The sequence below is a fragment of the Mus caroli genome, unplaced genomic scaffold, assembly GCF_978045245.1.
Source record: "Mus caroli unplaced genomic scaffold, Mus_caroli_1 scaffold_2, whole genome shotgun sequence".
NCBI classification, from domain to species: domain Eukaryota; kingdom Metazoa; phylum Chordata; class Mammalia; order Rodentia; family Muridae; genus Mus; species Mus caroli.
The window spans coordinates 163,414,529-163,430,719 of NW_028227257.1; the positions used below are offsets into that span (position 1 = coordinate 163,414,529).

General features: G+C 40.7%; 1 protein-coding gene across 7 annotated transcripts in view; it reads left to right on the forward strand.

Annotated features, from left to right (window-relative positions):
- Positions 1-16,191, forward strand: part of Nebl (nebulette) — a 382,963-nt gene that overhangs the window by 284,729 nt on the left and 82,043 nt on the right. For 5 of the 7 annotated variants that reach the window (XM_085835164.1, XM_085835168.1, XM_085835166.1 and 2 more), the window contains 2 exons: positions 10,439-10,540; positions 11,419-11,520. The exons of the other annotated variants lie outside the window; for them this stretch is intronic. In XM_085835164.1, the coding sequence (XP_085691290.1) occupies positions 10,439-10,540; positions 11,419-11,520 (204 nt within the window). The remainder of the gene's footprint in view (positions 1-10,438; positions 10,541-11,418; positions 11,521-16,191) is intronic. 7 annotated transcript variants of the gene reach the window in all.

Consider the following 16,191-nt stretch of genomic DNA (forward strand, 5'->3'; position numbering starts at 1 on the left):
AATAGGTATGGAGAAAGTGGACAGCCTTGTCTAGTCCCTGATTTTAGAGGGATTGTTTCAAGCTTCTCACCATTTACTTTGATGTTGGCTACTGGTTTGCTGTAGATTGCTTTTATCATGTTTAGGTATGGGCCTTGAATTCCTGATCTTTCCAAGACTTTTATCATGAATGGGTGTTGGATCTTGTCAAATGCTTTTTCCGCATCTAAGGAGATGACCATGTGGTTTTTGTCTTTGAGTTTGTTTATATACTGGATTACGTTGATGGATTTCCGTATATTGAACCATCCCTGCATCCCTGGGATGAAACCTACTTGGTCAGGATGGATGATTGTTTTGATGTGTTCTTGGATTCGGTTAGCAAGAACTTTATTGAGGATTTTTGCATCAATATTCATAAGGGATATTGGTCTGAAGTTTTCTATCTTTGTTGGGTCTTTTTGTGGTTTAGGTATCAGAGTAATTGTGGCTTCATAGAATGAGTTGGGTAGAGTACCTTCTGTTTCTATTTTGTGGAATAGTTTGTGAAGAACTGGGATTAGATCTTCTTTGAAGGTCTGATAGAATTCTGCACTAAACCCATCTGGTCCTGGGCTTTTTTTAGTTGGGAGACTATTAATGACTGCTTCTATTTCTTTGGGGGATATAGGGCTGTTTAGATCATTAACCTGATCTTGATTCAGCTTTGGTACCTGGTATCTGTCTAGGAACTTGTCCATTTCATCCAAGTTCTCCAGTTTTGTTGAGTATAGCCTTTGGTAGAAGGATCTGATGGTGTTTTGGATGTCTTCAGGATCTGTTGTTATGTCTCCTTTTTCATTTCTGATTTTGTTAATTAGGATGCTTTCCCTGTGCCCTCTAGTGAGTCTGGCTAAGGGTTTATCTATCTTGTTGATTTTCTCAAAGAACCAGCTCCTTGATTGGTTGATTCTTTGAATAGTTTTTCTTGTTTCCACTTGGTTGATTTCACCCCTGAGTTTGATTATTTCCTGCCGTCTACTCCTCTTGGGTGAATTTGCTTCCTTTTGTTCTAGTGCTTTTAGGTGTGTTGTCAAGCTGCTAATGTGTGCTCTCTCTAGTTTCCTTTTGGAGGCACTCAGAGCTATGAGTTTTCCTCTTAAAAATGCTTTCATTGCGTCCCATAAGTTTGGGTATGTTGTGGCTTCATTTTCATTGAACTCTAAAAAGTCCTTAATTTCTTTCTTTATTCCTTCCTTGACCAAGGTATCATTGAGAAGAGTGTTGTTCAGTTTCCACGTGAAGGTTGGCTTTCTATTATTTATTTTGTTATTGAAGATCAGCCTTAGTCCATGGTGATCTGATAGGATGCATGGGACAATTTCCATATTTTTATATCTGTTGAGGCCTGTTTTGTGACCAATTATGTGGTCAATTTTGGAGAAGGTACCATGAGGTGCTGAGAAGAAGGTATATCCTTTTGTTTTAGGATAGAATGTTCTGTAGATATCTGCCAGATCCATTTGATTCATAATTTCTCTTAGTTTCACTGTGTCCCTGTTTAGTTTCTGTTTCCATGATCTGTCCATTGGTGAAAGTGGTGTGTTGAAGTCTCCCACTATTATTGTATGAGGTGCAATGTGTGCTTTGAGCTTTACTAAAGTTTCTTTAATGAATGTGGCTGCCTTTGTATTTGGAGCATAGATATTCAGGATTGATAGTTCCTCTTGGAGGATTTTACCTTTGATGAGTATGAAGTGTCCCTCCCTGTCTTTTTTAATGACTTTGGGTTGGAAGTCAATCTTATCAGATATTAGAATGGCTACTCCAGCTTGTTTCTTCATGCCATTTGCTTGGAAAATTGTTTTCCAGCCTTTCATTCTGAGGTAGTGTCTATCCTTTTCTCTGAGATGAGTTTCCTGTAAGCAGCAAAATGTTGGGTCTTGTTTGTGTAGCCAGTTTGTTAGTCTATGTCTTTTTATCGGGGAGTTGAGTCCATTGATATTAAGAGATATTAAGGAAAAGTAATTGTTGTTTCCTGTTATTTTTGATGTTAAAGTTGGCATTATGTTCTTGTGGCTGTCTTCTTTTAGGTTTGTTGAGGGATTACCTTCTTGTTGTTTCTAGGGCGTGGTTCCTGTCCTTGTATTGGTTTTTTTCTGTTATTATCCTTTGAAGGGCTGGATTCGTGGAGAGATAATGTGTGAATTTGGTTTTGTCGTGGAATACTTTGGTTTCTCCATCTATGTTAATTGAGAGTTTGGCTGGGTATAGTAGCCTGGGCTGGAATTTGTGTTCTTTTAGTGTCTGTATAACATCCGTCCAGGATCTTCTGGCTTTCATAGTCTCTGGTGAAAAGTCTGGTGTAATTCTGATAGGCTTGCCTTTATATGTTACTTGGCCTTTTTCTCTTACTGCTTTTAGTATTCTATCTTTATTTAGAGCATTTGTTCCTCTGATTATTATGTGTCGGGAGGTATTTCTTTTCTGGTCCAGTCTATTTGGAGTTCTGTAGGCTTCTTGTATGTTCATGGGCATCTCTTTCTTTAGATTTGGGAAGTTTTCTTCTATAATTTTGTTGAAGATGTTTGCTGGTCCTTTGAGTTGAAAATCTTCATTCTCATCCACTCCTATTATCCGTAGGTTTGGTCTTCTCATTATGTCCTGTATTTCTTGGATGTTTTGAGTTAGGATCTTTTTGCATTTTACATTTTCCTTGATTGTTGTGCCGATGTTCTCTATGGAATCTTCTGCACCTGAGATTCTCTCTTCCATCTCTTGTATTCTGTTGCTGATGCTCGTATCTATGGTTCCAGATTTCTTTCCTAGGGTTTCTATCTCCAGTGTTGCCTCATTTTGGGTTTTCTTTATTGTGTCTACTTCCCTTTTTAGGTCTAGTATGGTTTTGTTCATTTCCATCATCTGTTTGGATGTGTTTTCCTGTTTTTCTGTAAGGACTTCTACCTGTTTGATTATGTTATCATGTTTTTCTTTAAGTATTTGTAACTCTTTAGCAGTGTTCTCCTGCAATTCTTTAAGGGATTTTTGTGCTTCCTCTTTATTGTCTTCTGCCTTTTTATCAGTGTTCTCCTGCATTTCTTTAAGTGTGTTATTAAAGTCCTTCTTGAAGTCCTCTATCATCATCAGGAGATATGCTTTTAAATCCGTGTCTAGCTTTTCCGGTGTGTTGGGGTGCCCTGGACTGGGCGAAGTGGGGGTGCTGGGTTCTGATGATGGTGAGTGGTCTTGGTTCCTGTTAGTAAGATTATTACGTTTACCTTTCGCCATCTGGTAATCTCTGGGGTTAGTTGTTATAGTTGTCACTATTTAAAGATTGGAGCAGAAGCTGTGTTCCACTCACCAGCAGTCTCTAAATCCTGCGGCGGGGGTCGTGGGTAGCTGACGGTACCCCGGTGCTGGTCCAGCCGGAAGAGGCCTGTGGTCCTACTCAGGCCGTTTTTCTGCTTCCCTAACTAATGCAGTCTCTGGTCCCGCGTGCAATTGGATTGGAGCAGAAGCTGTGTTCCGCTCTCCAGAAGTCTTAAGATCCTGTGGTGGGTGTTGTGGGTAGCTGGTGAGTGTCAGCTGACCCTGCGCCCCAGCTGCCCAGGTGCTTTTCTGACCGGAAGAGGGTTGTGGCCCTATGTAGGCCGGATTTCTCTCTCCCCAACCAGAGCAGTCTCAGGTCCCGCGTGATTGGACTGGAGCAGAAGCTGTGTTCCACTCACCAGCAGTCCCAAAATCCTGCGGCGGGGGTCCTGGGTAGCTGGCGGGTGTCAGGCAACCCTGCGCTCCCGCTACCCTGGCGCTGATCCGGCCGGGTGAGGCCTGTGGCCCTACTCAGGCCGGTTTCTGCTTCCCTAACTAATGCAGTCTCAGGTCCCGCGCAATTGGATTGGAGCAGAAGCTGTGTTCCACTCACCAGCAGTCCCAAAATCCTGCGGCGGGGGTCGTGGGTAGCTGGCGGGTGTCAGGCAACCCTGCGCTCCCGCTACCCCGGCGCTGATCCAGCCGGATGAGGCCTGTGGTCCTACTCAGGCCGGTTTCTGCTTCCCTAACTAATGCAGTCTCAGGTCCCGCGCAATTGGATTGGAGCAGAAGCTGTGCTCCACTCACCAGAAGTCTTAAGATCCTGTGGCGGGTGTTGTGGGTAGCTGGCGAGTGTCAGCAGACCCTGCGCCCCAGCTGCCCAGGTGCTTTTCTGACCGGAAGGGGGTTGTGGCCCTATGTAGGCCGGATTTCTCTCTCCCCAACCAGAGCAGTCTCAGGTCCCGCGTGATTGGACTGGAGCAGAAGCTGTGTTCCACTCACCAGCAGTCCCAAAATCCTGCGGCGGGGGTCGTGGGTAGCGGGGGTCGTGGGTAGCTGGTGGGTGTCAGGCAACCCTGCGCTCCCGCTACCCTGGCGCTGATCCGGCCGGGTGAGGCCTGTGGCCCTACCAACCTGTTATCTTTTGTATATTCACAAAACTCAAGTCAGCTTTCTATGATCTGTTGGCTGGGAGACTGGGTATTTATACTCTGGAGTCTCTGTTGCTGCTCCTGTTCTGACCCTACCTATTCTTAGGATGCTCTTCAATGATCCAAAAGAGAGTGATTTCTTTTTTCAGTTTTTCTTTCTAAGTATTTATGAATAAACAAAAGACTCAAACAATCCAACAAGATTTTCACCTTCAAATAAGCAGAAGCTCTAAGGAGAACAGAAGTACTTGGAGTTGGTAGTGGTAACCTTTTGTATAACTGAAAACTTTAGTGAGTGGTCACAGGAGGGCAAAAGCCACAGCTCTTGTGATGGTATCCATTGGTGCTCACAGTAGAAAAGGAGTTTGGCTTTAGACGTTGGTGAAAATGTTTGCTTTGTCAAATGACATGGATGGCCCTGGACAAGTTACTTATGCAAAGGGCACGCTTTTGTATCTGTCATGTGGGGAGGCAAGCAATAGTCTTTACCTCTAAGGGTTCAGTCAAGCTTTAAATGAGACTATATCTTTAAAGAGCTCCCAAGAGGTCTTTTGCTTCATGAAATAGTAGACCTATCTGGCCTTCCTCCAGCTTGAAGGGCAATTTGAGAATTTAGGGTGATATGACAGTTAACTAGGACCAATAAAAAGAAGTCCAATTGTTCAAAGGGTCAAATCACTATGAAGTAAATATGAAAAGGGTATCAGGTTGGAGAGGCAAATTGAAAAAAGTCCCCAAACCCTTCTCTTGTTAATACTGCCATTAAAAATTTATTCCACCCGACCTATCTAAATCCTTTCATATTTTAACAGATGTGCCCCAGGCATATTTTTCTAATATAATTAGAGAAACTTGAGGTATTTTTTTCACCAATGATTTTCCCCAAAACTTATGCTTGCAATGAAAACCCCAGTTCTGTTATTGCTTCTCACCAACCTTGCATAGACAGGAACCAGCCAGTCATTCTTCCATAAGCCAAGTGCCTCTCAAGTAGCCATTTTTAGTTTTATAGGTTGTGGTATGACTGGAATGGTCAGCTTTCCTAAGGTTGTATTCTAATCAGTTCAATGGGATTAAAAAGTGCTCAGACTTGATGGTTTTTTCTAAGCATGACGTGTGCACTTTCTTAAGATTAATGAAAACTTATCAGCAGTTAAGATTCTGATCCCTTCAGAAAGTGAAAAAGCTTGTAGACAATTCAGCGAAATGATACTAGGACAATGATTATGGCTTTCTGAGGTTCCCCATGGGGCTTATGATAACAGCGTTTCAGGATTTAGCATCAAAAGTAGTATTTGGTTCATCTCCCAGAAAGAGTCATTAGAATGACTTCTCTCTCTCTGCAGAAGACTGTGGCCTGATGAGATTGAACTGTGAAAAAGAAAATGTTTATCAACTGTCTAATAATGTAACAATAGTGATAGACTGTTCTAGATGGAACTCTGGGGTTTATTCCATCTATTAGGAACTTGAAGGTTTTTTCCCTGTTTGTTGTATAGCTATACCTTTACTTATATTCAAAGCAGTTATATCCTGTCATAGAAAACAGTATGTAACTGAGAGCAAAGAAGTGCTTTCTGGAGGCTGTGGCTTAGCTAGTGGTACCTTGCTAGTATGAAAGAAGTCCTGAATTTAGTCTGCAGTGCTTACAAATAAGCAATCCTAGTCTATACGCCAGTTTGAGGTACCTAGAAAGGCACTCTGATAGCAGCATTTTTGATGGTTATAAAAGGTTTCTTTTAGAGCATTACACTTTGACCTCCCTCCCTTGTAGTCCTCTGAAGACTCTACTTCCCTCCTTTTTCTTCCACCAACCTAAGAAGCCTTCTTTCTTGGTTTCTCTGGTTTTACCTCACCAAGAACTATTTGGTTCCTCACTAGAGTGTCCGAGTGACTGGTTGTGACCATTGGGATTTGTTGCCTGTTCATCTACCTGCTTGCACAATGCTTGGCATCATCTGTCGGAGCCTTTCATTCCTCTCCAAGTGCATTGCTTTCCCTCCAAGGACTGTCTGTGGAGACTTGACTTTTGATCAGTTTATGAATTCCCCAACCAAGGAGTGCCGCATGACCATTATATAATCCTGAAGAGCTTGATGAGAACTCCTGCGTCGTGTCTGCCTGTCTTTGGAGACCAAAGCATCCATTTTCTTTCTCCTTTCTAAATCCTGTGAGCGTTCCATTTATCAGCTTATTCTAACCCATACCTAAAAAGGGAAGGAGATCCTGAAGGATATGGTTCCAGCTCTAGACGTGTTGATACAGCCCAATTAAGTCTAGACAGTTCTAACAGGGATGGGATGGGATGGGCATTTAAAGAATTAAATGCACATAAACTATTTAGCACAGCATGCGACACACTGAACACATTACATGAACGAAGAAACCCACAAAGGATTTGGCCGATGTGCAGCAGAAACAGAAATACTGAAAGGAGAGAATACACAGGGACTGAGAAACCACAGAATTGCATAAGCATGAGGCCAGGACAGCTGAATGTGGTGAAACAGGGCCCAATCTGGAGCCAGATGGTTGGTGGGATCAACTGCTTTCCTGGAGATCATAAAGAATGGGTATGATTCTGCAGAAAACCATGATCAATGTTTCTAGAGTTAGAGATGAGAATTCATCTCTGTGCACCTCAAGTAAAAATGGAGAGTTTATGGGTTTATATACAGTCTCACATTGGTATCCATGTGAGTGTGGACTTAGGATTTTTGTACATATAGAAACCCATGGATCATCATATATTACATATATGAGCATACATTATTATATAGTCATATAGTCATATATGTTATTATTAAGTATATATTATATTAAGCATATATTATTAGGTATTAATAACTTTTATCTGCTTATGAGTTTATATATGTGCTCCCATATTTTAAGCCACATCTAGATTATTCAGAGCACCTGATACAATGTTTAAGTGCTAGGTTAATAGTGGTTGCATTTTGTTTTTGCAAATGTTCTTAATCTACAGCTGAATCCAATGTACAAAATGCATGGTTGTAATTATAGTTGGAGGCCCTGCTATTTATTGAAAGCTCCAGCTTCCTTCAGGCACGATGGATACAAGCCCCCTTACATTCTCATAAGAAGCTCTCTTTAGCCCAATAGTTTGGCTCTGATCAGTCCTGTCAGTGTCAATTCTGACTAACAGGGTCTGTGAGGACTCAGAGTCAACTGTTGTCTCCACCTGAAGCTATTTTTATAGCAGCTGATCCTAGAGGAAAGAAAGATGCTACTTTATCCCTATTGTCCAGGGCTTTTGGATGCCCCTAGTCCTGGTTAGGTCCTTATCATGATTTCTAAATGGGCTTGCCACTTGACTGGCTAGCCTGGATATAGGAAGGTTCTGCTTCATCACTGAAGATGAATTATTAGTGAATGGGAAGCAGTTTCCAAATGACAGATACTAGGAGCCTGGGACCATGATGCAATCAGGAAAGCACTTGTCTCCCAGTGACAAAGGCCAGTATTTAGATACCCAGAACTCAAAGAGAAAACCAGCATAATGGCATATATCTGTAATCCTAGCAACAGCAAGGTGGGAGGTAGAAACAGGGTGATATGACCAATAAACAAAACCCAGTCTGGTCCATGTGGTGAAGTCATGCCATTGAGAAAAACTGTCTAGAATAAAAGGTAGAAGGTACCTAAGGACTGACACTTGAGGTTGTTCCCTGACCGCCATATCCACACCCACACCCACACACCCCCACACACACATGTAATACACGCAGGAGGTCATGCTGCCATTCTGCATAGGGTCAGTTATCCTAACAGAGAGTATGATGGAGTACTTGCAACCTGAGAGTGTCCTGGATGGCAGCAGCCTCCTTTATTGTGACATTTCCCCCATCAGTGTTGCCTCAGAAGAAGGTGAACCAGATCCTGCGCTTTTCCCCTGCGTGGCTCCATGGTGTCCTCCTGTTTGAATGTGCAGCTCATGTCAATCTTAATATTTGTTTTGAGTCACATATGCCGGCCTCTAATTTGCAATTTACATGGATGATGGGGCCCTATTCAGAATCCCGCTCCTGCAGCCTTTGTGCGGTTCACCTCACACCATGCAGTCATTAGGCGGAACAGCATATAATTAGGTAACCCATGTAAAGCTGTGGTTTCTGAAAGGTTGCAGTTCTTTTCAAAAAGTGTGGGTTTCCATCTTTCCTCCCATTCTTCTCTAGACAAAAAGCCATTTCCCTCCTGGTGGCTCTCACATGGATGTTGTAACTTAAAGGCAGTTAGTCTTGGAGGTAGATAATAATTTGGTTTGTTTTTACCTGAGGACTGGGTTTTGTTTACACAGCTTGTGTTTAACTCAGTGTAGACAGGAACTGAGTTGCTGTCATTTGTAGAGGAGTGTATTACTCTTTGTAGCCAATGAAATTGCCCTGTTTAAAGAGTCCCGATCCTTTCAAATCTACCTCACAAAATAACTCAGTTTTCAGTTAATTTTTATATTTCTTTTACTACTTTGTGCGAAACTTACCTAGAATTGCTGGTGAAGGCAACACTTATGAAATCTAAGCGCCAAAGGAAACAGATGCTCTCTATGAAATTGTACCAATTGTACTGAAGCTGTCTTCATTTGTCAGACAGGTTCATGATAGTAAATGTAGTTTTTAAAAATAGTCACAGTGTGAAGACTCTCACAAGCTCATGAAAGATTAAGCAGAAGCATCGCATTTCACTGAAATGAAGTCCCACAGTGCATTGGAAGCCCACTGAAGTATTAATGTCCCAATGTGTTTACTCCTGCTTATTGCCACTGACGCAAGTGGGAAAAGCAGTGGGGACTTCTTTAAACTCAGAAAAGTGAAAGGAAAAACAAACAAACAAACAAGTATGTGCATGCTACCAACCCTGGGTCATAGTGATCAGATAGGAATTCCTTAGAATCAGATTCTCAGGGCCCACTTACCAAGATTCTACAACAGAAGACTAAGTGGAGCCCAGTGATGTAAATATCTTAATGAGTGGGCCATATGGTGCCATTACTGAAACTTTGCTGGCAACATTAGGAATGTGTTCCTTTGTGTGGGTGTCTTGTGGTTCATATGTCTGTATTCTCTCCCTCTATGTTCTGAAAAAAATATAGATTTAAAAATCATATACTTTACATCATAACTGTAGCAGAATATATTCTACTGGACAATTCAGTCTGCTTCTAATAGAACTGTATCTCTTAGCTAGGACTGTAACTTATGACACTTGTCATGACAAGGAGAAGCAGAGGGATGAGGAGATGTTGGCTATCAGGCACTGTATTAGTTCTGTTCTGCTCTTTCAACCCATTCATCAGTCTAGGTAGTGGAAAGAAGCCGAATGATCTAAAGTACTTTACACTTGTTAGCACTTGTCTGGTTTGCTCTTTAAATTTCTACTTCTCACCCTGAGACTGATTTATGACTAATATACATTCAGAGGGACACGATTCCTTAATGCAGTTTTTCTTTGGTAGAATTAGACCATTAGTAATGACTTAATCTATTAGGAGATAAGTATCCCCTAGGCACGGCCATCTGAGGCATTCAGCTGAAAAGGAAGAGGAAGGTGTAGCAGCCAGAGTAGAGAATGGGGTTACCTAGCTGCACCATCTGTCATCCCCATGGGAGCAATAATATGCATTTGTGTGTCCAGAATTGTCCTGCATCCCTGGATGGGTGGATGGATGAATACTGGCTGAGAGGACAAGCAAACACACTTAAGCACAAAGATTACTCAGTGCTATACAGAAAAATCCTTTCAGATTGACTGCACCCTATTTTTGTTCTTCTATTCAAGAGTATATATCTATTTTAGACACATTGATGGGCATGGGATGATATAAAGGGGGTTAATATCAGAGGAAATGAATGATCTGCACAAAAGACATGAAGAAAGTAACCTTAGTTCAGTGTGTTCTCAAAGCGAGCATGGCAAGGATAAATGATTCTATCGAAGTGAAGGTAGCTAAATGAAATGACTTAAGTTATACTTTTTCCAATTGAAACTGTCTCTTTCATCAGATTTCTTACAGAAAAGATGTGCAAGGCACCCACACGTATACAGCGGAGCTGGACAGACCGGATATCAAGAAGGCAACTCAGATCTCCAAGTTCATAAGCGATGTAATTTCTCTCTCTTAATCTTGTGCAAATCAGATTTCTCTTTATTTTGGAGGGAGATGGAGCACAGCGTTCATAGTTGGAAGGCTAATTCATTTGAATTAAGGACATCTCAATTTTGTCCTGAGTTACCCATTTGAATATGCAGATTGTTGGGGATGTGCATGAATTGCCCGTGTGCAGTCTGACTATGCCTAGTATTAGCGTATTTTTAGAGGCACACACACTATTGGGTATATGATCGCATTCAGATGTCTCAGCTTGGAAGCCAGACTTGTCAGTCTCCTGATCCTGATTATTCTCTCAGCTCACTCCCATCCAGGGAGCTCCACTTGGCCTCTTCCCATCTGTTGCTGGTGATTTGCCGATTCCTTTCCCCTAGCACTTACTTCTGCACACTGCCTGCATGCCATGGCTGTGACTTGTCTTCTCCAGGACACTTTTCCAAGTTAATGCCATTTTGCTTGAGCATATCAAACATCCATCCTGGTTAAAGTTAACTAATGGAATAACATAAGTCCACATCCCTTAAAACTAAAAGCAAAACTAATTCAACTGCCTGGTAACCAAGTGTCCGTTTTCATGGACAAAATGATAAATGCTATCTGAATAAAGAATATAGAGTCTTAACTTTCCAGGAAAGCTCTTAGAGTCTTTAGAGATAAATATAAAGATGATGATGACTGGCTACATAGGTTAAAATACAAAATTGTTTTACTACTAAAACTAAATTCCTGCTTTAGCAGTCACTATTTTAGTATTTGGTATTTAGTGTAAAGTATTTTTAATGGGCTAAAGGACTATTATATTATATTATATTTTGATTAATGTTAATGTAATGTAAAGTAGGAATATTAAAATTTTCTCATTTTTCACCTAAGGCAGAATACAAGAAAGGGCAAGGCATAGTGAATAAAGAACCTTCTGTAATTGGAAGACCAGATTTTGAACATGCTGTGGGAGCTTCTAAACTTTCTAGTCAGGTAAGACTTGAGCATGATAATCATTCAATGGCTTTATTCATAGGTTTTATTTCAAGGAGCGTATAAAATATTTCATCTTAGATAATATCTTTAACTGCAAGAATAAACCAAGGGAATGTTTCTGAGGCCACTCCAGCCAGTGTTCCAATAATTGTAAACTTGAGCAGAAAAAAGTCCAATTCTTAGATCAAAGTGCAGCCTTCTCTCCAGGCTCACAGCTGAACCCGTTTCATTGTGTTTGGCCATGCTGTGTTTCTAGAGACCAGCAAAAGCCAATACCAAAAGTTATATTTTTATGCCTGTATACACAAAATAAACACACATACAATTTGAACTTAGTAATAAAGTATTTTCTCAATTTAAAAACATTTTTAAAGTCCATAAATTCTTGAAATCTGATTTCAGAATATAAGACCTGAAGAGTCTTCAAACCTGGAAGGTAAATGGCTTGAGAGTTTAACAGGTTAAAGTTTCAATTTTCCCAGAATTATATAGATGCCATCCAATTACAATGAGAATCCAAAAGACTTTTAAGAATTGGCCTGAAATCATTTCAAAGTTTCTGTGGACAGGAGTTGCCTGAAAGAATCTTTAACAGCGTGAGGCTGCAGATCAGTGACAGGGAAATACCAGAAAACCGTTTGAATAAGTCAGTTTATATTGAGAGCTAAAACACTCAATAGGATAGAATAGGCATGCCTGAAATAGATTCTAGTATGTCTAAGAACTTAACATATGGCAAAAGTGTTGATTCGAGTCAGTGGGGGAAAGATAGGACCATTAATAAATGGTGCTAATTGTGGTAAATGAAAACTGTATCGGCTTCTTTAGCCCTATACAAAAGTGAAGCTAGATTAACAATACAAATGCAAGCCAAGTGTGATGGTACATACCTCTAAGTCCAGCACTCAGGAGGATGTCAGAAGGGTATAGGCTCAGCTTGTTCTACAGAATGAGACCCCATTCTCCAAGCAAAGCCAAGCCCAAACCAAATAGACGAATACCACCCAGAAAACCAGCAGACATGAACAAAATAATTAAAATACTAAAAAGAAAATGCAGGAGTCACTATATGGCACACAGGGTTTGTATTTTAACAAGACCAGATGTCTAGAGGTTCTAATGGATAATAAGACACAATGACTACACAAACATTAAAATCACTGCTGCAATTCGTGACCCATGCTTCTAATTCAACACTCGAGAGGCTGAGGCAGGAGGACTGTGAATCGAAGGTCAGACCAGGCTACATACTGAGACCCTGTGTCAAAAACCTCAGGTAAGTAAGGAAACATGGAAGTTTACTCAGAGATGAAGGTGTTAGAGTCAATAATGATGACAACAAACTGATGTTTTTAAAAATACATTTATAGTTTTTGATTTTGGAAAAGAATCCATCTCATATTATACTTCAAAATGGAGCAATATAAATAGGTAAAGGTCTAAAATATAACTGAAAAATATAAGATAAATCCTAAGTCTAGAAAGACATACTGGGGCTCTTGGTTTGAGATTCTTGGTATTCAAGATCACCATAATGCTATTTCTTCCAAAATTAATTTTAAAGACTCTATGTAATCCCATTTCAAATTCAAAGTCTTCCTTTTAAAAAATGAGGATCAAATTAAATAACTGAAAAAAATCAAACAATTTTGCAATTTATACAGAGAAAATATGAAAATAGCTTTTTGAATAGTAAAAAGAGAAGCAGTCATTTCAAAATATTTGAAAATATGCTATATAATATATATATATAATAATTTTTGCCATGAGATCTTTTTTAAAAAGTTGTTTTTACTGAGTATGTATTTATGAATGCTTGAGTGTGTACCTGTGTGTAAAGAAGCCCATGAAGGTCACAGGATGATAGTAGATAGCATGTGGCTGGAGTCATAGATGGTTGTGATCTACCATCTAAGTATGAGGAATAAAACATCAGTCCCCTGAAAGAGCAACAAATGCTCTTCATTGCTGAGATATCTCTCCAGCATCCTCATATGTTCTTTAAGGTGGAAACAGAAATGACTAACAGCAAAGCAGAAAAAGTGAGAAGAGAGGTGAATATGATTCTACAGAGAGGAAAGTTAGATAAATGGCCAGTAACCTTGTGAGAATATGTTCAAATTTATTAGTAGAAAAAAGAAATGCCAACAGAATTTAAGTGAAATGTCACTTGTATCCATCAGCATTCTGTCGCTTGCTTGTGTGGGGAAGAAGGACATGTCGTTAGAAAGGTTTTGTGTAGGAGGTAGTTTTGAATTGGGCTTGATTTAATGGGAGAGAAGTCTGCTCAAGAAGAAAGCCCCAAATAAAGGCAGGAAGGTGACTGAGGACAGGAGTGGGGCCTCTGATAATGGGATATCAGTTATGACTATAAAAAGGAATTTAGGAGGACTTTTAATGAGCAAAGGATCAGTGTTGTATTAATTTTGACTATATGGCATTGTTTAGGGAGTAGAATGAAAATAATATGTTCCTTTTATAAAACAAATTAATGTACTTTTGCAACTTGGCACAAACCCACTATACCTGGCAAGAAGGACTCTCAACTGAGGACATGCCTCTATCCAATTGGCTAGTGAGCATGACTGTGTGGGTATCTTTCTGATTGCTGCTTGGTGTAGGAGGGCCCAGTCCTCTGTGGGTGGCATTGTCCCTGGGCAGGTTGGTCTGGTCTGAATAGAAAAGGCAGTGAAGGAAGCCAGAAGAAGTCTTGCATGTCTTCATCCTTCATCACTATCTACTTCCGTTTATGCCCTCATTTCCCTCAGAGATGGACAGTTCCCCACGAGTTATTAGATACAATAAACCCCTTTCTTCCCGAGTTACTTTTGATCGTGGTGTTTTTAGCAGCAACCATTCAATTTGCTCTCTTAATGATTTGAAATTCAATAGCATTGAATGACTCCATAATGTACCACCGCCACCATACACCCAACTCTTCGTCCTCTAAGATAAACTCTGTAGTTGTTGAACAATGACTCCCAACCCAACTGTTATAGGGATGATACACTGTACCATCAAAGTGATAAAAAGAGAAAGTATTCCCATATGTTACTACAGGGTGTGTGTGTGTGTGTGTCTTTAAAAAGAACATATTATTACCATTTCAGCTGTGGTCACTCCATTAAACTACTACTTACAGGTGCGAAATAAGTCATCACAGAAATTTGATGTGAGATGGCTTGTGCAGACATTACTCCTGGCAGATTAAGATGTCAGCACTGCAGGAAAGGTTGGCCTCTGACAGAGATGAAAGTCCCATGGGCCATCAGGGAGTGGTTGCAAGACTCACACGGGAAATGATCAACCTGCCAGATATCTCCGGAGCTATAGTGGAAGAGGGAGGCAGAGAGAAGGGATGTGTATGTGAGGTTCAGCAATACAACTGTGACTTGTGCTAATTGTTTTATGGTTTGCCAGGCACTTTCAATTAGAACAAAATCTCTGTGTCTTGGAAGGCTTCTAAGGCATGTGAGACTGAGAATAGGCTTGGACAACACTCTTAGGAGAGGCCTAAGAGATCTACTGAAGTCCTGGGCATCCCTAATAATTCCTATTAAGAAGGCAAGAGAGGTTGGACTTGCTTTGGGTTTTGCATGTACATGGGTGGGTGCCATGGAGCACATGTATAGGTGAGAGAAAAAATTACATAATGTGGACCCAGGGATCAAACTCGGGCCATTATAGTTGGCAGCTACAACCCTACCCTACTGAGCCGTTTCGCCAGTTTCCTCCATGACTTATACTCTCATTCTTTGCAGTGCATGGCACTTTCCCATCAGCCACAGAGCAGATTGTACAGAGGCAGTGTGGTCCCTTTCAGTGCCTAGAAAACTTGACTGTGGAGTGATACTCTTGGGCTACACTATTGGTTCTATTGCTTGTTTGCTGAGTGACCTGAGACATGGTGCTTTGTTTCTTTATTTATATAAGGTTGATTTGACAGCAGTTGCAGCTACTAGTTAGAGTTATTACAAGTGCACTGTTAAAGTTGTGACCTGGCCCACAGATCACACGGTTCCATAAGAATCATTTTGAATAGATATTTGGAGCATTTTCACATTTACTTTTCTTTTAGACAATTTCACATACAGGGCCGAGTGAGGGCAGGAACTTGGACTCTAGACTTAACTTCACTCCATCCAATACTCCCTGTGAGTCCTTCGAATAAAACCTCAATCTCAGTATTTATTTTCACATTTCAAATTCAGTTCACAAGAGGCTGACCATTTGATTCCTCCGTGGACTTTTAGAAATATATTTTTTCAATCTCAAATTATATAGCTACTGAGTGACCAGATGCTTAAACAGGTTGCAGTCTACAAGTTTTCTGTACCCATTAGCTTTACTTTGCCATTGGTCTTATAGTCTGTAAGTTTCTGAAAGGGGAAAGGTGGGCATAAGGGTGAACAGGAGTCCTAGAATAGCTTGTTTAATGTGTGTTCTCGAGTGCATCAACCTGAACAAAGGCCAGAGTGTAGTTTCCTATTGTCACCAGTAACTTTGAAGGGCATACACCTTCTTGCTCCTAAGCCAATAGCAAAGGCACAGACGTATGCTAGTTGGAAATGGTTTAGGAGTTCAGTAAGCAGGGAAAAGAGGTGAAGTGGGTGTGTGAGTAAAGGCAAAGGCAAGGCAGTGTGCCACTGTGTAGTGGCCAGGCACGCG